The sequence below is a fragment of the Trachemys scripta genome, chromosome 9 (assembly GCF_013100865.1).
Source record: "Trachemys scripta elegans isolate TJP31775 chromosome 9, CAS_Tse_1.0, whole genome shotgun sequence".
Lineage (NCBI taxonomy): Eukaryota > Metazoa > Chordata > Testudines > Emydidae > Trachemys > Trachemys scripta.
Genome location: NC_048306.1, coordinates 11,708,973 through 11,734,764, shown reverse-complemented (window position 1 = coordinate 11,734,764; position 25,792 = coordinate 11,708,973). Strand labels below are relative to the sequence as shown.

General features: G+C 43.5%; 1 protein-coding gene across 1 annotated transcript in view; it reads left to right on the top strand.

The window, feature by feature from the left end:
* Positions 1-1,012: 1,012 nt before the first annotated feature.
* Positions 1,013-25,792, top strand: part of RNF128 (ring finger protein 128) — a 68,003-nt gene continuing 43,223 nt past the window's right edge. The window contains exon 1 of the mRNA XM_034781946.1: positions 1,013-1,485. Coding sequence (XP_034637837.1) covers positions 1,095-1,485 — 391 coding nt within the window. The 5' untranslated portion in view covers positions 1,013-1,094. The remainder of the gene's footprint in view (positions 1,486-25,792) is intronic.

Sequence of the window (25,792 nt, the reverse complement as noted above, 5' to 3'; positions counted from 1 at the left end):
ACTAAGAGACAAACCCTGGAGCACACCGTATTGGGAAGTGGAGTCTGATATGATGAAAAAAGCAAGACACACACAAAAATTATAAGGTATGACAAGGATGTGAGAGAGAAATTGTGGTTTAAAGGAGGAATAAGCGATTTTTTAAAATTGGTTCCAGTACATCTACATTGGTTATCTGCACTGCTGCAACTAAATTGACTTCCCCCACCTTTTTTTTTTTTAATTAATCCAGTAATACTAGTATCAGGTTTTTAATATAGACGAGCCCTGTATCTTGGACAGGGAGAAAGGGAGAAATGCAAGACTAAGGCTATGTCTACACTTGCACTTTTGTCAGTATAACTTATGTCACTCAGGGGTGTGAAAAAACACCCCTCTTAGTGACATAAGTTTCATTGACAGAAGCACGGGTGTGGACAGCACTGCGTTGGTGGGAGAGCTCTCTCCCATCTGCATAGAACAGCTACACGAGTTCGCTAGTGTAGACATGGCCTTAGGTGCATCTTGGATTAATTCTATCTCACTTAATTCTTCCACTATATAAGATTAGAAAAGTTATGCAGACCCTTTCTTTGTTAAATCTTATTTTTAATGAGAGTCTCAGATTGTTTTGAAGTGAGCTCACTCTGTTATATCCTTGAAGGGAAGAAAATTTTCTGACCCCTTGCAAGTGGCATTTCAGACTAAATAGGAGCCTATCCTGGATGTGAATGTGGCCTGTATGAATTAAACTCTCCTCTGGCTACTGCTCAGGGGCTGATGCAATCACCTACAAAGTGCCACCAAGATACAGATGGAAATCTGTAGAGAAAGGGAAAAAGCTGATGGACCATAAGGAGTGGGAGGAATATGGGGCCAAAGTTTACATTTACAGGCACCCATAGTAACGGTAACCAGGTGTGGGGATTTTTCCCCTGGATAAGCTAGTTGTAATAGAGCTGACGCACTGAGGACTTATATTTCTGTGGGTGGTGTCAGTTACCTACTTTGGCTTGAAATTTCAAACTCCTTAGGGAAGGGATGGACTAACAGTGGTCATTGTTAGTTGAAAATATCTATAGATATCTTAAATGTTATGCTTCAATTAATAAGCAATGAAGGAGAATAAGTTCAGCTATTCCTGCCTCCTGGTTGTTGCTGTTTTATTCAGAGCTGCAGAGACCGTTCCAGCCTATGTGACTCTATTCTATGTCAACACTACTAGCAACAGCACTGTGACCGAGCATTGTGAATGTGGTGTGTATGGAGCAAACTCTCCTCTGGGTACGGCAATGGGGCTGGTGGGCATTCCTAAATCTAACCGTCAAGCCTGTAATTCTAACACGGAGTTCACTGTCACGGAAGCGCCATGGATTGCGTTGATTGAAAGAGGCAATTGCAGATTTTCAGAAAAGATTAAACTGGCAGCCAAAAAGGGTGCTGAAGCTGTTGTGATCTACAATGCCCCAGAGAGTGGCGGTTATCCCATCCCTATGGCGCACTCTGGTGAGTACTACAATAATCAACTCTGGGAGCCTGCTGATTTTTGTCCAGTTCAATATGCCATTTCCACTGAAGGCAACCTGACATGACATGTTGAAAGTATTTTATGTGTTTATCTTTTGCTTTTGTGTTGGTTGGTTGCTACTTTTATGGGCAAGTTTTTGGGACCCAATCCCTGCAAGTCCTTACTTGCAAAACTTGGCCTTTCTTATTTACCCAAAGTGTCCCATTAAGTAAGGGTTTGTGGCACCAGGACTCTTGCATTTTGATAGATTTCACTAAGTTTGTATGCTCTCTTCTGAGGACTAACAATATCATCCAAAGCCACCCTACTCCGGGGGGAATCCTGCACCACTGCACATGCACAGAATTTATGTCCTCTGCAGATTTCTTTGGTTCCGACAGAAAAATGACTTTCAGACAGGGAAGCAAAGGGAAGTCACGAGCAATCATGTGACCCTCCCCAGCAGTATGTTTCGGGTGCCCAGGGCAGCCGGCAGAGAGGTAAATCACTGTGGGGCAGGGGAAGACCTGACTGGTGGCTCCTACCCTGTACCAACCTCAGCTGCTAGTACCAGCTGGGTTGGAGAGGACGTGGTTACTTCTTCACCTGCATGGCATCTAGGGCCAGGTCAGACCCATCCCCCAGATTTCTCCCCTGGCTGCAGGAAGCTCTGCAAACACTTCCCACCCCCGTGCTTCCTGCACCCATTGCCCCTCAGCCGCAGAGGGAGGGATCTCTGTACAAGGAGCTGCTCCCCTATCCTCCCAACCCCCGTGCATCCAGACTCCTTCACACCCAGACCCTCCCACCGAGCCTCACTCAGAACCCCCCCACCACTCCCCCTGCACCTGGACCATCCTGATGAGCCACCTGCACCCAGATCCCCCCACTGAGTCTCCGGGACCCAGATTGCCCCACACAGAACCCTCTCAACCTACACCTGGATACCCCCCACATTAAGCTCCTCCACACTTGGATCCTGCCTTGTTGAGCCTTCCTGTCCACATAGAGGAGCAGGGCCTTGAGGTGTTTCTGGGGCAGGCCAGGTCCTTGCACTGTCAGGGTTGGGTCAGTCTGTGTCCCAAGGGCCGGGGGGAGCTACACAGTGATCTCCCACCTCTGCAGCCAGTGGCCTGTGCTCCCCAACACCATGCTGGACCCTCCACATTTTTTTTGGCAAATAAAATTTGCAGAATTTTAAAATATTGTGTGCAGAATTTTACAATTTTTGGCTCAGAATGCCCTCAGGAGTACCACCTGGATCGAATGGGAACCTTTCCATTGATTTCAGAAAGATTTGCATCAGGTCCTGTTTGTGTCTAGATTTTGTCGTCAGACACTTTTATAGATGGGATGTTTTGATAATCTAATTCATGTGAAGAATGTACTACTTCCATTAGATTGTTTCTAAGGCGTCGCTTACACGACAAACCTTATGTCAGTATAATTGCGTCTCTCAGAGGTGTGGAAAATCCATATCCCGAGCGACATAGTTATGCTGACGTAACCCCCAGTGTAGACATCACTATGTCAATGGGAGGACTTCTCCTGTCGACACAGCTACCACCTCTTGGGGAGGTGCAATACTGACACCTATGGGAGAAGTGCTCTCCTCGGCATAAGTATTGTATAGTCATACGATAGAAGATTAATTGTATATGATGTTGGAAGCAAATTACATAATATACACCGCTACCTCGATATAACGCGACCCGAAATAACACGAATTCGGATATAACGCGGTAAAGCAGCGCTCCGGGGGGGCGGGGCTGCGCACTCCGGTGGATCAAAGCAAGTTCAATATAATGCAGTTTCACCTATAACGCGGTAAGATTTTTTGGCTCCCGAGGACAGTGTTATATCGAGATAGAGGTGTATATTTATAATGCAGTATATAATTGCCTTACAATCTACTAATATTATGATGGGTAGTGTTTACAATTGGAATTTAAAATATTTTACGTAACATGTGAAAATATTGCCAATTAACTGAAGATTTTCTTTTGTATTGTTAGGGGAAAGTGATTTATCTAAACAATCTAGAAAAACTGGCTGGTATTGATATCAAGGATTTCGTCGGGCTTTATTTTATTTTATGTTTTATTTTATTTATTTATTTTGGAGATTGTTGACTTGTCTATCTGTAAGAAAAATATATTGTGTTTAGCTGTAGATAAGGTCTTCTGCTCAATTTCTAGTGGAACAATAGAAACCCCAAGTGGCCAAATGAGCTAATTCAGATGAAGGGAAATCAAAAGCTAGATTTGCCAGCCAGAATCTCTGAAGCACTCTTTGGTCTGATCTTCACTAGGGTGGGGGGAAGTGGGGCAAGCTAAGTCGGTCTAAGTTACGCCACTTCAGCTACGAAAATAGCATAACTGAAGTCGACGTACTTAGACCTGCTTACCGCGGTGTCTTCACTGCGGTAGGTCGACTGCTGACGCTCCCCCGTCAACTCCACCTATGCTTCTCGCTCCGGTGGAGTACCGGAGTCGACGGGAGAGCACTTGGTGGTCAATTTATCACGTCTTCACTAGCCACGATAAATCGACACCCACTGGATCGATCGCTCCAGAGGTAAGTGTAGACATGCCCTTTGAGTGGCATTTCTATTTAAATCCATGGAGAGGTCTGAGCATGGAGCATTTCCCAGAGACAATCCTCATTCAGATACAGTACAGTAACTCCTCACTTAAAGTCGTCCCGGTTAACGTTGTTACGTTGCTGATCAATTAGGGAACATGCTCGTTTAAAGTTGCGCAATGCTCCCTTCTAATGTTGTTTGGCAGCCGCCTGCTTTGTCTACTGCTTGCAGGAAGAGCAGCCCATTGCAGCTAGCTGGTGGGGGCTTGGAACCAGGGTGGACTGGCACCCCCCATATCAGCTCCCCGCTCCCCTAAGTTCCCTGCGCAGCAGCTGCCCAGCAGGCTAGCAATTGCAGCTGTCCCTCCCCCCACTGCCATGTGCTGCTCCTGCCCTCTGCCTTGGAGCTGCTCCCCGAGACTCCTGCTTGCTGTGGGAGGGGGGGATGGAAGGAAGAGGGGGTCTAATGTCAGGGTGTCCCCTCCCCCCTGCTCCCCACTTACCCCATCTTCCATAGAGCAGGGGGGACACACCAGGGCTCAGGACGGAGGGAGCTCACAGCAGCTGCGGTCTCAGCAAGCTGATCTAATTAACAAGGCAGTGTACTTAAAGGGGAAATGTGCATATCTCCCTCCATTCCTGCTGCCTTGTAGAGTGAGAGAGTTAACCCTTGATGGCTCAGCTAATTGCTAGTTCATCATTTAGCAGGAAGGGAAATATCCCACCCTCTGACTCCTCCATCTCAACCAAGCTTCACAATCATCATCACTGTGTACCAGTATTAAATTGTTTGTTTAAAACTTATACTCTGTGTGTGTGTGTGTGTGTGTGTGTGTGTGTGTGTGTGTATAATATATATATATATATATATAATATAAAAAAAAATTAGTCTTTTGTGTGGTGAAAAAAATTTCCCTGGAACCTAATCCTCTAATTTACATTAATTCTTATGGAGAAATTGGATTCTCTTAACATCGTTTCGCTTAAAGTTGCATTTTTCAGGAACAGAACTACAACATTAGGTGAGGAGTTACTGTACTAGTTGGGATGTAACAATCAGCACTCTGACTCTGAGCAAGAAAAAAGGAGCTGAAGTAAGATGAAGCAGAAAGCACATCCTATTTTCAGTCAAATATTTCTGGTAGTTTAAAAAAAGAGATAAAAATACAAATAAATAACAAAACAGGAAAGCAACAGAACTCTCTGAATAATATTCTCTCTGAGATCCACACAGCCCTCAGAATTCATTGCATTTACTTTTCCAGAAGACAAGTTCTGATTTTTTTTTTTTTTTTTTTGGAGCATTTCTTTTCAATGAAACATAAAAAGAAGGTATATTTGGTGGTGATAATCAGGTTTATAAATCAATGTAATTTTCAAATTTAACATTAAAGACAGCAAGGGCTACGTACAATAACATCAACTTAGGAGATGCTTTTCTTTCTGTATACTTTACATCTAGTTCCTTTCCCTCATTGTGTGTGTAGATAACATGTATTTCGAAATGAAATTAAAGAACTCCTCCTTCCAAAACAAAAATCAAAACCAAAAAGTATCCTGTGTTGTCAGTGCCCAAGACCCGTCGCTGGCTGTTGGCTTGTATGAAATAAGATGCTGCTCTCCTTCCAATTCCCAGTGGGCAATTATCTATTTAAAAAAAAAAAAAAGGGAAAAAACCCTTTATTGAAATGGCCAGCAATTATGAGACCTAAAGGACTGCATGGGCATGAAGGGTAATCTACTCTCTTAGCCCTCAGGTGAGCTCTTCAGGTCAGCATTAAATCTTAGTGGCAGGACGGTGTGAGGATGCTTACACTGCTCCTCTGATACGTACCTGTTCATGGATAAGTAAAGAACATCAACCTCCAAAGTAATCAATAGGATACCAACACCAAACTGTTTACAAAAATCAGCTTTCGTGATTCCTTTACTGTTACTGTGCATTGTGACTGGCCTCTGAGAAGAATTGTTTATTAGAATTACTCATTTATTTATTAGACCTCTGCTGCTGGTTTTCAGTTCCTCCTCCTCTTACATCCCACTGACTTTTCCATTAAGTTAATGGAGTTTATGGTAGAATACGTCTCCCGTGCTACAGAAAGTGCCATAGTGTATGTATGGTCTGCTGAGGGACTCACTAACTGAAACAGGTACCAGTAAAATCCTGCCCCTTGTAAAGCACTCTGAATATTTCAAAGCTAACAGATTTAAATAGGTGGGGAGGGGAAGGGGAAGGGGTTCCCCTCTCTGATCCATTGCCAGCTCCCACCTGTTCCTCCTCAGTTTCATTTGTCAGTGGGCATTAACGCCAGGATGACAGGGAAGAGCACATATATGTAAAGTCAAGCCAGTACACTCACTGCTGTTAAGAAGGAAAAGCTTATTAACACAAAAAGAACAGGAGTACTTGTGGCACCTTAGAGACTAACAAATTTATTTGAGTATAAGCTTTCGTGGGCTACAGCCCACTTCCTCGGATGCATAGAATGGAACATATATTGAGGAGATAGTAACACAGACAATGAGAAAGCATTTTTGCTGTCCCCAGTCTGATTACCAGACTCACTAATTGTAAAGCAGGAAATGTTGTTAGTAGTGTAGTCTTGAAATCCTACAGGCAGATTTTGTATATGATTTGTGTAAAATTATACTAACATTCAGTTACACAGGGACTCAGCCCTAGCTTAGAAAAGATATACAGTATGTGGGATCTCTCTCTCTTCAACAAATCCATTGAATATGTTATCTTCTGTAATAACAATTTTCAAAAATGGCTCCCTTTATGTTCTTAAATCCATACTTAGGCACCATGGGCTCAAAGCTCAAAAGGAATTAGGTGCTGAAGTCTCTGTTTTAGGTGTCAGAGTCTTCGTTTCGAGACCACTGCAATCCACAAAACTCCAGCTGAAATCCTGTAGGCACCTAAACTCTGTCAGCACCTAATGTTTTACAGTAAATGTTCCATAGGCACCTATGTTTCTGCCTCCCTGTCGTGTCCGGATGCCTATCTCCTGCCTAAGCCCCAGAATGATTCACAAATCAGCGGTAGATGGACATTTGGCCACCTAACTCAGAAGTGTGCCTAATAGATGAACTTCACAAAACAGCTGGGGGGCAGGGGGAAGTGGACTTCCCTCATAACTTTTAGCCCATGGGTTAAGGTACTCATGGGAGATCACCAGTTCAAGTCTCCCCTCTACCTAGGGCAAGAAGGGATTTGAACAGGGATCTGTCACGTCTCAGGTGAGTGCTCTAACCACTGGGAGATGGGGTATTCTGATATAAGCAGTCCCTCAGTCTCTGAAGCTCTTGTACTGTAGATAAATAATGAAAGAATCATTGGAGTGTGGGAACTGTAGCCTGAGTCTCTCTCATCCTGTCTGAGTGCTCTAACCACTAGGCTATGGAGTCATTCTCATGCTTGTGCTTTGAGTAGGTGATGAGGAGCATACCAGGATTTAAGCAGGATGCTGCTACTTAAGTAAAAAAGATAAAAGCATTTCTTTGTAAGTCGGGGCAACATAGACTTACAAGATCATACCCCTCGGCTGCAGAACAACTCCATGAAATTCAACCAGCATTAATAGTGGTTTATGGATAACACTTCTGCATTTTGAACAGGGACCAGCAGAGGGTGCTAAGCTCTTGTGATTATCTTTTCAGTTATTTTTACAAAGAACGTTTTCATTTTCAAAATAGAATAGGAGGCTGGAGGACACAGGTATATAGAACAGGAAATCAGATCATTTTTATTGCTCATTTCTGAAATCATTCAAATATGTACAGGCATTCTGTGTTCTGAAATGTTTTGCTGTGGCAGATACATTAAGCCTCAGTCTATGAAAACTAAGTGTTTTAGTGGTTAATGCGTTCCATGCTAATAAAGTAAATCATACTCTGGCAGACTTATGGTACATATTTAGCAGTAGTACATTTCCCTCAATTCACAGTTTGCCTAATCTACAATCGTACCTGAAAAAGTTGGTGTTGATTTTTCTCCCCCCCCCAAACTTTTTGTATTCAGAACAGTTCTGCAGTCGCAAAGGCTAATCTCTGTTATCTCGGAAATTCAGTCAAAGAAGGCGGTTATGCTTTTTGATGCAGTGCAAGGAACTTGTGGACTTCAGTACAGTGCTAGAAACTTGTGGATTGAGTGTCTGCCATTGGACTTTTTGTTTTGTCTTTTGTTTTAAAGGCTAGTATAAACTTATCTTCTGATTCACTGAGTTTTCCCTTATTCTCCCCTTTCTGTAAAATACCACTATCCGATGTTCAGTGTATTGGATATGTTGCAACATGAATTGATTATCTGAGTTTTCACCACAGTAACAGCCAATTGCTGTATTCTTGTTTTGAACAGCTGCAGTGTGAACAGCTCACCCTCTAAGGGGATACAACATTCAGCCGATGGATTTACATTTTCATTAAATCCTGTTTCAGTGGAACAACCCCTTGTACAAACGGGGCCAAATTCATCCCTGACGTCAGCAAAGTTGTATTAGGGATGAAATTTGTCCCCCTTGTCAGTGAAAATGGCATAAGTGGGCTTGTTTACAATGAAACAGCTGCTTTTTTCCATGTGGACAGCATCCCAAAGGACACAACTCATTTTCATGATCAGAGCTAAGAGCTGGTGTGGCCACGTGGCAAAGCACCAAGCTAACAAGAATCTTGTGTGTTGAGAGTTTATCCCCAGATGGTCAGAAGAGTGGCTAGCACCTGCTTCCCATGCTGTAGCATGCAGTGTTACAGCCGTGTTGGTCCCAGGATATTAGAGACAAGGTGGGTGAGGTAACATCTTCTGTTGGACCAGCTGCACAGAACTCTTTTTCAGGTCTGGGAAACTAAGGCTATGGCTACTCTAGAGAGCTTACACTAGCGCAGCTGCTGTAAGCTCTCTGTGTAACCACTCTAAGCCGATGGGAGAGCTTAATTACTCCAGCCCTTCTCTTCCCCTCCCATCCCCCCGTGAGAGGCGGTAGGTGTGAATTAACCACCCTCCTGAGCTGCTCCTGCCAACATAGCATTGTCCACACTGGCTCTTAAGTTGGCATAAGTTATGTCACTCGGGAGTGGCTAATTCACATCCCATGTGACATAACTTATGCCAACTTAAACTGTAATGTAGCCATAGACTTATTCAGTGTGTCACCACTAAATACAAGATGGAACAGGTTGTATAGCATAATTAGTTAATACATATTTCAAGGGACCATTCAAGGTGAAGTGGCCCATTAACAACATCCAGGCATAGGAAGAGGGGGCCAGGAGATCGTGGGGGTGCAACAGACCTAAGGTCTGAACCATGCCCCCAAAGCTTCAGACTAAACTGAAAACAGCTTAAGAAGTGCTCCTGTCTCCAGCACCCAGACACCCAGCTCCCAGTGGGATCCAAACCCCAAATGAATCTGTTTTACTCTGTATAAAGTTTATACAAGGTAAACTCATAAACTGTCTGTCCTCTATAACACTGATAGATATGCACAGCTGTTTGCTCCCCCAGGTATTACTTACTTACTCTGGGTTAATTAATAAGCAAAAGTGATTTTATTAAGTATAAAATGTAGGATTTAAGTGGTTCCAAGTAATAACAGACAGAACAAGTAAGTTACCAAGCAAAATAAAACAAAACACGCAAGTCTAAGCCTAATACAGCAGGAAACTGAATACAGGTAAATCTCACCCTCAGAGACGTTCCAGTAAGCTTTCACAAACTAGACTCCTTCCTAGTCTGGGCCCAATCCTTTTCAGACTAATGTTGTGGTTTATGGCCTGGGTCCAGCAATCACTCACACCCCCGTAGTTACAGTCCTTTGTCCCACTTTCTTTCAGGCATCTTTTTGGGATAGAGAGGCCATCTCTTGAGCCATCTGAAAACAAAATGGAGAGGCTTTCAAGGCCTTTTATATTCTCTGTCTTGTGGGTGGAAACCCCTTTGTTCTTCTGTGCAAAATCATAGCAACAAGATGGAGTTTGTAGCCACCTGATCAAGTCACATGTCCGTGAATGATTCAGCTTTTTGCAGGCCGACACCGTTGTTTACATGTTAGTTTGAACGTTCCAGGAAAGCTCAGATGTGGATTGGCATCTGCCAAAGTCCATTGTCAGTTAAGTGCTTCTTGATTGGGCAGTTACTCAGAATAGTCCTTTCTCAAGAAGCTGACCAAATGCTTCACTGTTGCTACTTAGAATCAAACACATTGAGATACAAGTACATAGCCAATATTCATAACTTCAAATACAAAAATGATACACACATACAGACAGCATAATCATAACCAGCAAATTACAACCTTTCCACAGACCCCTTACTTGACTTCCTTTGTACAAGATTTGGTGCAACTATAGGATCTTGGTTGCAACAATGATCTATACGGTCACAGTTCATGTCAATAACATCACACCATGATTTTTAGTATCTAGCAAGTAATGAATTTAAGCTCTCAGGCTCATCTGAAAGTGTGTAGGTTTGGTTTTTTTTTTTTTTTTTTTTTGAGAATGAGGACCGATAGGTCAGATACAGAGTGATCATTTTGTGAAAAGTGTTCACTCACCTTTGATGTTTTTGTCTTGTATCATTTTCCTGTGAGAGTTAATTTGAGAGCCTACTGATTGTCTGTCTGGTTCCACTCACATAGTTGTTGTTGGGGCATTTCACCCACTTTGCTTCTCCACTGGCAGCTCAACAAGTCCCAGAAAACTGGGACCTCCTCTCAGGACGCAGGCAGACGGAGACAGGGAGGTTCAGGTCTGGTATATGTAAGGTGATCGCACCTTGTCACCAACAGAAGACTGATCCTGAACCTAAACATCTCCAGGTTCCCATATCCCACCCTAATCCCAATGACATTTGTTACTGTGTCCTTAATTCCTTAACACAGTAGCTACTCGGCTATCAAACCTAGGAGTCTTGTACTTAATTTGAATGAATGCTCGTTGTGATTTTATTATGCATCAGTGAAAATGCAGTTAAGCATAAACAGGGGGGCCTGAATTCAGGTCCCACTGAAGGGAATAAGAATTTTGCCAATTGGATCAGGCTACATTCCTCTGGGACTATACTGCCAACAAAACAATATAAGCAGCGTGGCGGGGTATGTTATCTACACCTGTCCACTAGGAGCTTCCCAAGTCTTTCACTTCAGCTAATTTTGAGTTCGTTTTCCAGACCCGAAGAAGAGCTCTTTGTAAGTTCAAAAGCTTGTCTCTTGCACCAACAGAAGTTGGTCCAATAAAAGATATTACCTCACCCACCTCGTCTCTCTAATATCCTGGGACCAACACAGCTGTCACTACACTGCAGATTTCAGCTATAGGTAGACGCTGGACAGAGAAGCAGAGTGGTTTGTGAATCATTTCCCCAATAACAAGATGACCCCTATTCTGTGATGAAAACCCAGAGGACAAAGAGTTAACTTCCAATCACTGGCAAGTTTCGTCAGTCACTTATCAGTCAGTTTAACCTTTGTTATAGTGCTATCAGTCACTGAGGTTGAAATTTGTGTTAGTTTGTACAGTCAGGGAGTTCAATAAAAAATATTCAGCCCAAGTTATATGCTGGAAACATGGTGTTTAGTTTCCTGGTCTTTAAATTTAAAAAAAAAAAATAAAAAAAAAGTTTTATATTATTGGAATGGAGGGGGAACTATTAGTCCAAGCAACCTTTTTCCCCCTTATGTCTATTTCTCAGCTACTATACTTGGTTGTCTAATCTAAGATTTTTCTATAGCACAGAGATCGGCAGCCTTTGGAAAGTGGCCCTCCAGGGAAAGCCCCTGGTGGGCTGGGCCAGTTTGTTTACTTGCTGTGTGCTCAGGTTTAGCCGATTGCGGCTCCCACTGGCAGGCTGAGGGATATGCTGGCCGCCCTTCCCACATCCCCCATTGGCCTGGGACGGTGAACCGCAGCCAGTGGGAGCTGCGATCGGCCAAACCTGCAGACGCAGCAGGTAAACAAACCGTCCTGGCCTGCCAGCGGCTTTCCCTAGCGGGCCGCGGGCCAAAGGTTGCCGATCCCTGCTATAACACATATCAATGTGCCATCAAAGCATGGTGTAGAGATTGGGCCTGATCTAAAACCCTTTGAAGTCAATGGGAACATAAGAACGGACATATTAGGTCAGACAAATGGTCCATCTTCCCCAGTACCCTGTCTTCCGACAGTGGCCAATGCCAGGTGCCCCAGAGGGAATGAACAGAACAGGGAATCATGAAGTGATCCATCCCCTGTTGCCCATTCCCAGCTTCTGGCAAACAGAAGCTAGGAACACCATCCCTGCCCATCCTGGCTAATAGCTACTGATGGACCTATCCTCCATGAACTTATCTAGTCTTTTCATTGACTTCACTGGAGTAGAGCCTTACTGCACAGCTCCATTAGCTCCAGGACTGGAGCAGCCTCACATGCAAAAATGAACTCTAAGGGTATGTCTTCACTACCCGCCGTATCGCTCTGTTAATCGCTCTGTTAATGCTACCCGTATCGGCGGGTAGCAATCGATTTACCCAGGATTGATATATCGTGTCTCATTAAGACGCGATATATCGATCCCCGAACGCGCTCACCGTCGACTCCAGAATTCCACCAGAGCGAGCAGCGGTAGCGCAGTCGATGGGAGAGCCGCGGCCGTCGATCCCGTGCCGTGTGGACCCCAGGTAATTCGATCCAAGATACTTCGACTTCAGCTACGCTATTCGCGTAGCTGAAGTTGCGTATCTTGGATCGATTTCGCCCCCCAGTGTAGACCAGCCCCTAAGTATTGTATTATTCAAGTATTTATTAGGGCCGTCGATTGATCGCAGTTAATTCACGTGATTAACTCAGAAAAATTAATCACGATAAATCACAGTTTTAATCGCACTGTTAAACAATAGAATACCAGTTGAAATTTATTAAATATTTGTGGATGTTTTTCTACATTTTCAAATATATTGATTTCTATTACAACACAGAATAGAGTGTACAGTGCTCACTTTATATTTATTTCTGATTACAAATATTTGCACTGTTAAAAACAAAAGAAATAGTATTTTTCAATTCACCTCATACAAGTACTGTAGTGCAATCTCCTTGTCGTGAAAGTGTAACTTACAAATGTCATTTTTTTTGTTACATAACTGCACTCAAAAACAAAACAATGCAAAACTTTAGAGCCTACAAGTCCACTCAGTACTACTACTTGTTCAGCCAATCGCTAAGACAAACAAGTTTGTTTACATTTATGGGAGATAATGCTGCCCATATCTTATTTACAATGTCACCAGAAAGTGAGAACAGGTGTTTGCATGGACCTGTTGTAGCCGGCAGTACAAGATATTTATGTGCCAGATATGCTAAACATTTGAATGCCCCTTCATGCTTCTGCCACTGTTCCAGAGGACGTGCTTCTATGCTGATGATGCTCATTTAAAAAAAAAATGTGTTAATTAAATTTGTGACTCAACTCCTTGGGGGAGAATTGTATGTCTCTGGCTCTCTTTTACCCGCATTCTGCCATATATTTCATGTTATAGCAGTCTCGGATGATGACTCAGCACATTTTGTTCGTTTTTAAGAACACTATCGCTGCAGATTTGACAAAACGCAAAGAAGGTACCAATGTGAGATTTCTAAAGATAGCTACAGCACTCGACCCAAGGTTTAAGAATCTGAAGTGCCTTCCAAAATCTGAGAGGGACAAGGTGTGGAGCATGCTTTCAGAAGTCTTAAAAGAGCAACACTCCCATGCAGAAACTACAGAACCTGAACCACCAAAAAAGAAAATCAACCTTCTGCTGGTGGCATCTGACTCAGAGGATGAAAATGAACATGAGTCAGTCTGAATTGCTTTGGATCGCTATCGAGCAGAACCCATCATCAGCATGGACACACGTCCTCTGGAATGGTGACATTGTGAACAAGAAGCAGGCAGCATTATCTCCTGCAAAAGTAAACAAATTTGTTTGTCTGAGCGATTGACTGAACAAGAAATAGGACTGAGTTGACTTGTAGGCTCTAATGGTTTACATTGTTTTATTTTTGAATGCAATACAATGTTATTTATTGTACATTTGTAAGTTCAACTGTCATGATAAAGAGATTGCACTGCAGTACTTGTATTAGGTGAACTGAAAAATACTATTTCTTTTGTTTTTTACAGTTCAAATATTTGTAATCAGAAATAAATGTAAAGTGAGCACTGTACATTTTGTATTCTGTCGTAATTGAAATCAATATATTTGAAAATGTAGAAAACATCCAAAATTATTTAAATAAATGGTATTCTATTATTGATTAACAGAGCGATTAATCACAATTCATTTTTTAATCACTTGACAGCCCTAGTATTTATCCATGCAGAAGTTATCTCTGCTTACATGGACCGTCTATCTTGTAATAGTTTGTTTTGGGTTGCAGTCAAGTCCTGCATTTCTATCCAGTTGTCCAGCTGAGCTGGCTGGGACGTAAAGAGAGCGAGTGTGGTGCTTTTACAAAAAGCTTCTGAATCCTATCAAACAGTGAATCTGCTGGTATAGAAACTGATTCAAAATAAAATAGCAAAATTACTCCACAGCGGAGACATTTCACTTTAATTTGACCCTTACAGATGTGTATTGTTACAGATAGGAAAGAGAGAATATATCCTAGCCTATATTTTCTTTCTCCTTCTAACTTCCTCCATAGCCATAAGTGATGTGGCTGAGATGTAAATGAGGGCAGAATTTGGCCCATTGTATTCTCATATCTCAGTTGTACAAGGGTCCCTGAAGGAAGGGTCTGTTAAAGTTTCCAAAATCCAGGTCACGTCTCCCTTGGCCTTTGCAAAATTTGGCTATACAGACCCAAACATTGCAACTTGGGCCTGTCACTGTTTGAAATAACATTCCTCAGTAAGTCAGAAACAGTGTGTAACAAAAATCATTTAGTCTGAAACGGGTCTTTGATTTAGACAGCTCCAGAGCACTATCAAAGAGAGAGAATGCTGTTTAAGCCTGGCTGTGGGCCATAGCCCGCTGCTTGTGATCCGTGATGCTGACAGTGTCCTCTGTTTGAACCAGGATGCCTTCCATAAACAATTCAGTGACATTGCCTCTCTGTGTGCAGCAGCCCATGCGCTGTTCCGGAATGTGGTCACTTGCCATTGGAAACGGTCATGGTTCCTACTTTAGTGATGTGTTGGCTTTGCACGCACTTCTTATGTACCTGTATGACAAATATACATTTTTATTTATTTGCATTTATTAACTGCACCTGTTTAAAAATCTGGTGGAGAATGTCTCTACCTAAATCATAATTTCAATAAAATTATAAAGTATGTTCCTGTGGGGGATATAAATGTAAATCTGGGCAAAGGAAAATAAGGCCTCCCCAAAGAGCATTTCCCATCCCTGTTTTCTTCAACTCCTTCATCCTCTCCAGATAAATCTTTAAGCAGTTACTTGCTCCCCGCACCACTGCCACTGAGATATGCTGGTACAACAGGTACATCTTGCAAGGTGTCATCTGATCTTTGGTCTGGTGGGCCAAAGAGAAAAACAAGTTCCCACGTTAAAGATTCTGGGACCAGTGAAATCCTAGCCCTAGTGAAGTCAATGGCAAAATGCCAGTTGACTTCAGAGGGGCCAGAATGTCACCCTCTGGCACCTTCCACATCCCATTTATGCCAAAGTGGGCTGTTAGCTTGAACGCCTGAGTGTCTGTGGTAGTATGTTTTAAAACACTTGCTTTCAGGATGAAAGTTCCCTTCTTCGGCTTTTAGCATTTTATATAAAAAAAATCTCAGGCCCACACTCATTGCTGAACTACACCCATTGAAGTCCCTGCAGGTTTTCCATTGCAATCAATTGTGATTTCACCAGGCGTGAGGCAGGGCTGGGTTTAGTCCATTTTGTATCATGGTAGTATTGACATGTCTGCACTGACTATGCGTGTAGCTCCAGCAGCTCGTGTATGGGTGTGTCTGAATTGGCCCAAAAAGTGATCCCATTTTCTACTTGATTCATTTGTTCTCAAACCTCATTCATTTTTTTCCTCCAAGGCCCCCATCTGCAGTAGTTTCTGCTCATGGGGACACAATCAGATTTTCAGTCACGTGATGCTCTTTAACTGCTGAACTCAGTGGCACAGATGCATTATATGGAAATTCTGGATCCCCAGACGGGGCAGGAACTTGCACAATCTGTTAGTAAAGAGGGAAGTAAACTGCACTGATTCAATCCCAATGAATGGAAACTCCCCTACCACTGAGGAAAGACCGCAGTGAATCAATGGGCTTGGGCCTGATCCTCTGTAGTGCTGAGTGTCCCCAAATCTCAGTGAAGTCAAGAAGGATGGAGGACACTTAGCATGTTACATGCTCTGGCCCTCGTTAGCCACCTCTTTATAAGAGCTCCTGTATGATTAGTTAGTTTGTGTTACATACATTTTTCTAGCTAGAGGCAGCTTATAATTGGTGTCATGCATTCAGCTTCAGTTTAATTCACTTGCTTCTCCCAGTCATTCTGTAGATTTTTTTATTGACTCCTTCCTTTGAGATCAAGTGGCAGAAAATGTAATCCCTTGAGGTCACACATCTTGTAGAAGGGAGAAAGCGTGCTGGAGAAGTCACGTCCGCATACGACTGTAATGATCTCATACTGCCCATATGTCAGGGTGACAGAACGTTTAAAACACATTGCCTGGCCTGTAGCAGGCACTTCAAGTGCTGTCATAGTAAAGAGCTAAGCTAAACTCCCTTGGTATCTTAAGCCAAAACCACAGCTAAAAACAATGCTTGCTTTACTGGCACCTAGGACGCTTGTGGAAATCTCATTGTCTTGTGGCAAGAGCTGAGCAAAACTAATTGCATAGAAATCATCTTCACTAGAGCAAGCTGCCTACCCATCCCCATTCAGCAGCAGCAGACTCCAAAACCTAATTCTGGTCCTGCTGCTGCTAACTGCTCTGCCCCTTACAGTATTTGGTGACACCCCCAAATGCACTGGGGTAATGGAACACCTAAGTTAGAGTCCTACAGGCAGCAGAAACATGGAATCTTGGCCTGCCTTTTAATTGTATAGGATGGTGGGAGGCTGATTAAATGACCACACAGCTGTGGGTGAAAGTATGGAATAGCTGTGGCATTACTAATTCTCTCTGACTCCTTGTGAAATTGTTGCAGCTGTTTGTTTTAGACAATGGGAGAAAATTCTCCCCTTCCCCCCCTACAGATTGGTGCAACTCCTGTTGTCTGTTAGCAAGCGTCTTTTGCAACGTTTGTTCCTGGATGTTTATCTCGTTTCTTCAGTCCTAGGGTTTCATTTATGACTACTATTTTGATCACGTTGGGGGTGTTTTGTTTTCATTTTTAAAAGTTATTCAGTGGAGAGGGGCTAAGGCTGCAAGGAACGGATCCAGAGCTGCTAGTCTCATAAAACTGGTCTCATAAAATGTTGGCCTAAAGAAGCACATCATGAATGGGGTGGATTCAGATCTGGGTATTTGACTCTGAAATGCACTGAAGTTTGAAGAGGTTTAGAACTAGATTTAAGGTTTTTGGTCTATCTAGGCTCTATTGATAAGAACATCAAACTGGTCCATAGTAAGGCTTGTTACAACACAAACTACAGGTTTGCAAATGATGACATAGTCAAATCCATACAACAAATATCAGGAAGAATTCACCAAAATAGGCTGCCCTGACATTAGCGCCATCGCTATTTGGCAAGCACATATTACACGTTGGAAAAAAAAGGGCTTAAATATTTACTTCAGTAAGATAATGCTTCAGATAAAGAGTGTGGATGAAATCCCAGCCTCCTAGTCTGCCAATAGCAAAACTCCCATTGACTTCAATGCAGCCAGGATTTCACTTTGTTTAACTGAAAGTCAAAGCACACTTTATAAAACCTTCTCAATGACTTACTCCAAAAAAAAAAGTGGGGGGAAAGTTACACAGACTAAATCCTTCACTTAATAAATCTTACAAAGAAGTCAAACAACTACAGAGCGAGGACAAAAGCCCTTCTATAGCACACTCAACCAGCTTTAAACCAATGTCAAAGGGAGGGCTGGAGAGTGAATGGACTTCTGAACGCTACTAGTAATTGCTTGCCACATTGTTTTTGCTTATGCAATGGTAAAATGGGATACTGCATTTCTACAGTGCCTTGCCTCTAAGCAGCTCAAAGGCTTTTGCAACAAAGCATCACAACTCTCCTGTATTAGCTACCCCTGTATGTAAGTATTACTGGACCCATTTTGCAGATGGGTAAACTGTGGCACCAAAAGGTTATGATTCTTGTCCGAGGTCACAGTCAGGAGTTCCAGTCCACTACTCTATTAGACAAGCTCCCTTTAACATGTAAAATGGTCCTTTCTGTGGAAAGGGAAATAGTACCAAAGAACCCCTTTATAGTACTGCAGAGGTCTCAGCTACTACTTTGGGCAATTATCCTTTTTATTGGTTGTGGATAGATGGTAACTGGGCTGACGGTCAATGTAGAGGCTGTTTTCCAAGGTTACAAAAGGGGGAGTGGGGGGGGAGGGTCACACCTTACTAAGGTTTCAGATCTGTTTATTAATGCATCATCATGGAAGGAGAATTAATTCAGCATGAAATGAGTACAGGAAGGTTTCTAACATTTAGGCATGTAACATTTTTTTAAAGTTATCAATTTAAATTGTGCATTATGTTTTTATCATTTTAACTGCTAGAAATATGTCCTCCTGTGCCCTGATACTTTTCCTTGCACACGCAAACGAGGGTGAAAGACTTGATTCTCCACTCTCTTACACCAGTATCATGGAGTGGAGAATCAGTCCAGTAGGAGTTTTGGCTGTACAAGGAATGCAGAATCAGGCTGCTGGTGGGTAGCAATGTTGACTCTCTACGTTCCAACCAGCGCTGAGATCCTCCAACAAATACTACTTAGGACTGAATGTTATCAGCTTCAATATTCCTTCCCCCTTTTCCAGCGCAAATCATCACTAAGCTGAAATATGTTCCCCACACAATATGAACAAACTTTCTATTACCCTGCCCTTTTGAAGTCGGGAATTTTGCCTGAGCAGAGAGTGAATCACTTGGCCCCAAGTAAAATAAATGTTTGTGAAATGTCTGTAATCGTCGCCATAAAGACTATCTTACAGAACACATGCTGCAGAGCTCAAGTAACAGTGCTGTACCTCAAACCTGTGCTAGTTGGTAAAGGGGGTGGACTTCTGTTCATACACTGCTTACTCTGTTGAGATTACCAGTTGTACTGTGGATGTTTGGCCACCAGGAGCCAGACTGAGACCACAAACTCATTTCACATAAGTTGCCAAAGAGCCATAATTTTGTTTATTACCAACGTGAGCAAGTTTTGAACCGGTGTCCTACAAGTAAAGGGTGTAATAGCCAACTGCCAGTTTCCAGAGCCATCCAGTCCCTGTTAAAGAGTCCCTCCTAACTTCCTACAGTATTTCACAAGACCTTTGTTCACACAAAATAACATTGACTAAGATAACATTAAAATCTGGATTTAATCAAGCATCTAGTCACACAGTCACATTTTCAGAATCATATTAAAAATTGATGTAACGGGTGCTTTTAGTACAATGGGGTGTGGACCAAAACATCAGATCCAAACTCCCCAGACCCAAGTTTTGTTGCTGGTTCCTATCATTATGAAATACCCAAATCTGATTATCCCCAAAACTTGGAAAAGGTCTGGATCTCTGAGTTTTCTTTCCTAAGGCCCTGTCAGATTTTCTAATCTTTATGAACAGATCTTTGCTCCCATGCGGAACTGATTGCAGGATCGGGCCTTGGCATGTTGATTACCTTCATATAGACTATTTCTTTTATCTGAAATTTTAATTTTGAAATAATTGATCTGCTTTAACTGGAATAAATTGCCTAGAGAAGTTGTGGATTCTCCATCAATGGAGGTTTTTAAGAGCAGGTTAGACAAACACATGTCCGGGATGGTCTAGAGCAGGGGTTCTGAACCTTTTTCTTTCTAAGGCCCACTCAAAATGCTATAAAAACACCATGGCCCACTTGTGCCACAACAAGTGTTTTTCTGCATATGAAATCCAGGGCTGGCATTAGGAGGTAGCAAGCAGGGGAATTGCCTGGGACCTCACGCCACAGGGGTCCCCATGAAGCTAAGTTGCTCAGGTTTCAGCTTCAGGCCCGGGTGGTGGGGCTCAGGGCCCCGGGCTTCTGCCCCACATGGTGGGACTTTGGCTTTCTGCCCTGGGCCCCAGCGAGTCTAATGCTGGCCCTGCTTAGCAGACCCCCTGAAAACTGCTCTCAGCCCCCCAGAGGGCCCCAGGCCCCTGTGTTGAGAACTGCTGGTCTAGAGTCCTGCCTTGAGTGCAAGGGACTGAACTAGAAGACCTCTCAAGGTCTCTTCCAGTCCTACAATTCTATGATTCTATGCTTTCATGTGTAATAAGAAATTAGACATTTGGTTAGCATAGTTTAGAAGAAAAGGAGAAAAGTGAGCTTCGAATGTTCCTTGATCTTTAGGACAATATTCAGCGTCTCTATATAGACATATAACAGGGCTTCAGTACCTACTCTGTTCACTACCCTTTCACCACAACAACGAAAAAGGTCTTCTAGTCTCACTATGGGTCTAAACCAGGGGTCGGCAACCTTTCAGAAGTGGTGTGCCGCGTCTTCATTTATTCACTCTAATTTAAGGTTTTGCGTGCCAGTAATACATTTTAATGTTTTTAGAAGGTCTCGTTCTATAAATCTATAATATATAACTAAACTATTGTTGTATGTAAAGTAAATAAGGTTTCAAAATGTTTAAGACGCTTCATTTAAAATTAAATTAAAATGCAGAGCCCCCCGGACCAGTGGCCAGGACCCGGGCAGCGTGAGTGCGACTGAAAATCAGCTCACGTGCCGCCTTCAGCACGTATGCCATAGGTTGCCTACCCCGGTCTAAACCAAACCAAGTCAGCCAGCCACACTGGTGTGTGGCAAAGCCAGTGAACAATGTCACACATAATCATGTACCTAGGATGCTCTAGGTCACAGACTCATTCGTTTGGCAGAAATATGTGTCAGCCAGAAGTGACCAGGGTATTTTTGAGCATTGAGTCATATTTTCTGTTTTTTTAACTGCTGGTTTCCCCTCATCCTGACCGCCTAGTATCCTTACATCAAAATATTGTAAAAATCTGTAAATGTTCATGTTTTTCTTTAACCACATACAAACCACTGCATTCCTTACCAGGAGAAGAGTGTAACTGTGTTAAGATTTAGCCCACAATCCTGCAAACACCTAGAATAAAAGAATAAAACGAGTAGTATCATTCAGGTAAATTCTGGCCCAATTGAATTCAACAGTAAAACTCAAAGGAGCCAGGATTCAATCCGTTGACTTTGCTGAGACTATGTGCTTCAAGTATCAGAGGGGTAGCCGTGTTAGTCTGAATCTGTAAAAAGCAACAGAGGGTCCTGTGGCACCTTTGAGACTAACAGAAGTACTGGGAGCATAAGCTTTCGTGGGTAAGAACCTCACTTCTTCAGATGCAAGTAATGGAAATCTCCAGAGGCAGGTATGTCACTACGCAAGAGGATAAATGGACACAAGTCAGATATCAGGAATGGCAATATACAAAAACCTGTAGGAGATCACTTCAACCTCCCTGGCCACACAATAGCAGATGTAAAGGTAGCCATCTTACAGCAAAAAAACTTCAGGACCAGACTCCAAAGAGAAACTGCTGAGCTCCAGTTCATTTGCAAATTTGACACCATCAGATCAGGATTAAACAAAGACTGTGAATGGCTATCCAACTACAGAAACAGTTTCTCCTCTCTTGGTGTTCACACCTCAACTGCTAGCAGAGCACCTCACCCTCCCTGATTGAACTAACCTCGTTATCTCCACACTGATATATACCTGCCTCTGGAGATTTCCATTACTTGCATCTGAAGAAGTGAGGTTCTTACCCACGAAAGCTTATGCTCCCAGTACTTCTGTTAGTCTCAAAGGTGCCACAGGACCCTCCGTTGCTATGTGCTTAAAGTTAAGCATGTACTTAAGCATAAGCATGTGCATAAACATTTGCTGGATCAGGCCTTATTCGGGAGAAAAATCCTGATGTACTTTCAAGAATCACAGTATCAGCAAGGTGAAAAGGTATGGTAAAGAGTTTTGTTTTAAAGGAACGGAGAGTCCTGTGGCACCTTTAAGACTAACAGATGTATTGGAGCATAAGCTTTTGTGGGTGAATACCCACTTTGTCAGATGCATGTTTGTTTTAAAGGACATTAACTTAAAAGTCACCCTTCTATCTCTGTTTTCTTTACCTGCTGTTGTAATATTAAGATCACTACGAGTGGTACAGAACAGAAAATGGCAGGACGTAGGGGAGAGAGAATTCTCTCTATACTTTTCAGTTTGTTTGTGTATTTGACAGCACTTTTTGTAGAGTGGATTTCACTATTTCTGCTGTATGGCCAGTCAGTTTCCCTTGTTGATTGTGTGAGTATTTTGCATAGAAACAGGGAAGAAAAAAAACATTTTTAACATAGCAAAATGCTGTTGTAAAACCACCCAAAGTGTCAGGGGATTCAGAGACAGGTGTAGTACCTGATGTTATTTTTAACTCTCATTTTCTTGGGAGGAGGGTGAAGGAGTTAACTGGTTAGTTTTCCATTTGACAGTGTCCCTTTAAGCCAATTTCATAAGGTTCAGAGAAAGGGCTAACCATTATTTCAGTGTATCTTACCCCTAGTCCTGGAGTACTGAATATGGCACATAAATTAGAGCACCATAGAAATATTGACAACATTGGAATGGTTTCTGGATGGAAATAATCAGCCTTTATGCAAGGGTGGAGCTAGACAAGTATGCTATGCCCTGGGAAGGGTGGGCCAATTTGTTCAGTCAGTCATCAAAGGAAAGAAACAAGAGCTGTGTGTATATGTGTGTGTCACAAGCTTCATGTTAATTTAGTAATAAGAGACTGTTTGCATTATGATTATATTACAGCTTCTGTTAATTGGGAACCACAGCTCTTTGGGACATAAAATTAAAATGTACTAAACATTGCATAAGGTACATGTGATATATATATTTTTAATTCTGTAGTATGTCCTTCTTCTGAATCTTCCCTTCTCAGCTGAAAGCATTTCGAATTTTTCCCCTGATGCCATGGAACAACGGGTGTGAGTCTTTGTTGCCTGACAGTTTGGGTGTTGTTCAAAATCCCACCCAATGTTGGCCAAACTCTGCTCCTACTGAATCCACCCTTTATGTAGTTACTCACATCTGTGTAGAGTGATGATAAAACAGTCCCAAACCCAGGGCCTGATCCTGCAAACTTGAACATGAATATCTTTACTCATGTGAGTAATTCCACTGTATCCATTGGGACAACTCACATGGTAAAATTACTCGGATGTGTTTGCAGGATTTTCACCCACTTTGCATGGCTGTCAATGATTCCACAAGGTGCACGGCAGTGGAAAAGCAGGCCCAATGAGCCCACTCTTGGTTCATTAGAATTAATGAGAGTTTTATCATCAGCTGCAGTGGTTCAGGATCAGCCCAAACTCTATCATTAAAGAACAAATAGAATATTCTCTTCCACATTTGAAAGGTTTCCTACTGGATCATCTTTGGAGAAATGTCTGTTCATTCTTATTTACAGTGTGTGTCATCTTTATCGAATGTGTGCCTCTCACCAAGCCTTCGGGCACATGTTCTCTGTATATGAAAAATAATTTCCAAAGACCCTGACCCTGCAAACTAATCTGCATGGGGGACCTGTATGCATGTGAAGCCCCATTAACTTCAGTGAGGCTTCATGCAGGCACAGGGGTTCATTTGCATGGAGCAGCTTGCAGGATCCAGGCCTAACATATTGACAATTATCAATGAAAATGAATTCCCCTCCACCCTCACCTCCCCAGTCCCTTTAAAACCTAATTCTGCAAGTTGCTTAGCCCATCAATGGGACTCCTTAAGATCCCAACCCTTCACAAACTTTGGCACTTGGGACCAGTGGAACAACTCAGGTGCTTAAAGTTGAATACATGTGTAAATCTGAGGATTTGGGCCCATGTGACTATGAACTAGCAGGATAAGGCCCCTATAGTAACAGAACCAGAAAGTAATATACTACTACAGAGAAACAAACAAAAGGCACATGAATTTGCATGGCAAGTTATGTGCCATATAAATCAAATAAAAATAATGCAGGAACTAATAGTACACGAAAAAAGAATATTTGGTTGAAGCGATGGTTTTCTGTAAAATATTAAGATGGAGCATAATAGGCAGTGAGAGGACATTGTTTACCCAGTGCAAATACATAATTAATAATAGGGAGCATTTATATGGCACTTAACGTTTACCGAGTGCTCTGCAAACAGCTCAGTAATGCAAAGCAGAATGGGCATGTGGATAAACAGTGTGTGCCTGGTTGCAACAATGACAGTGTAGAATGATCTGGCACTGTTCCACAGCACTGGTTAAGATGGTGGGGGATCCCCCAGGAGAGAGACCCCTGTGGATGTTCCCTGTGCTGCTGCTGTATCCCTGATGGGGGCAGTGGGGAAGTCTCATGGGGAGAGGCCCCTGCTGCTCTCTTCCTGGTTGGGGAGAACCCTACAAGGATTCCTCATGTTGGGGGATTCCAGGGGCTGTTGCTTGACCTTTCTTAGGGTATGACCATGGAGAAGTGTCTGGGTGGGAGGGTGCTCCAGAACTGCTTTTTCCCCTGGCTATTAGGGGAATTCCTAAGGGAGGATCCCTTTTAACAGGTTTCAATGCTGCTTCCTGCTGACTATTTGTGTGTGTAGGAAGGTTCCGTGCTGGTAAAGGGTCTCAGTGCTGCTGCTTCCCAACTGGCAGGGAGGTGTCTGTTGGGGGGGTAGTGTAGTGCCCCCCAGCCAGAGAGAGGGTGCCTGTGGTGAAGGGGTCCCAGTGCAGCCCCTCCCCCCCACTCCCTGGACAATGGGGGGATGTCTGTGGAGGAGGGATCCCTGTGCAGACCCCTGGCCAGAAGAGGGTGTCTATGGCCGATGGTCCTTGGTACAGCCCCTTGGCTGAGGGGGGAAGGGGATGTTTGGCAGAGGGATCCTGGTGCAGCCCCCTCAGGATGAGTGGGGTGTCTGTGGCCGATAGGGTGACCAGATGAGAGGAAGAAAATATCGGGACACATAGGGGTTGGGGGGGGGGGGGGGTCACTGGCAGAGCAAAAAAAAAAGCGGAGTACCGCGAAATATCGGGACAAACGCCTAGATAGCAGGACGGTCCCAATTTTAGCGGGACGTCTGGTCACCCTAGTGGCAGAGAGGTATGGGTACAGCCCCCCCCCCCAACGCCAGTGATGGGGTGTCTAGGTGGAGGGGTATCAGTGCAGCCCCCCCTGGATGTCTGGGGGAAAGGGGTATCAGTGCAGCCCAACAGCGGGTGTCTGTCTGCGGAGGGGTATCAGGGCAGGGCTCCCCCCAGTGTCTGTGGCTCAGGGGTATCAGTGCACCCCCCCGTGTCTGTGGCGGAGGGGTACAGTTGCAGGGCACCCCAGGGGCTGTGGCGGAGGGGTATCAGTGCACCTCCTCGGTGTCTGTGGCAGAGGGGTATAGCTGCAGGTCCCGGGTATCTGTGGCGGAGGGGTATCAGTACAGCCCCCCCCCCCCCCCTGCCTGTGGCGGGGGGGGGTCAGTGCAGCCCCCCCCCCCCCCGGGGGGGGGGGGGAAGAAGGGAGAAGGCCGGCCCCGGGCGGGCGGGGGGGGGCGGGGGG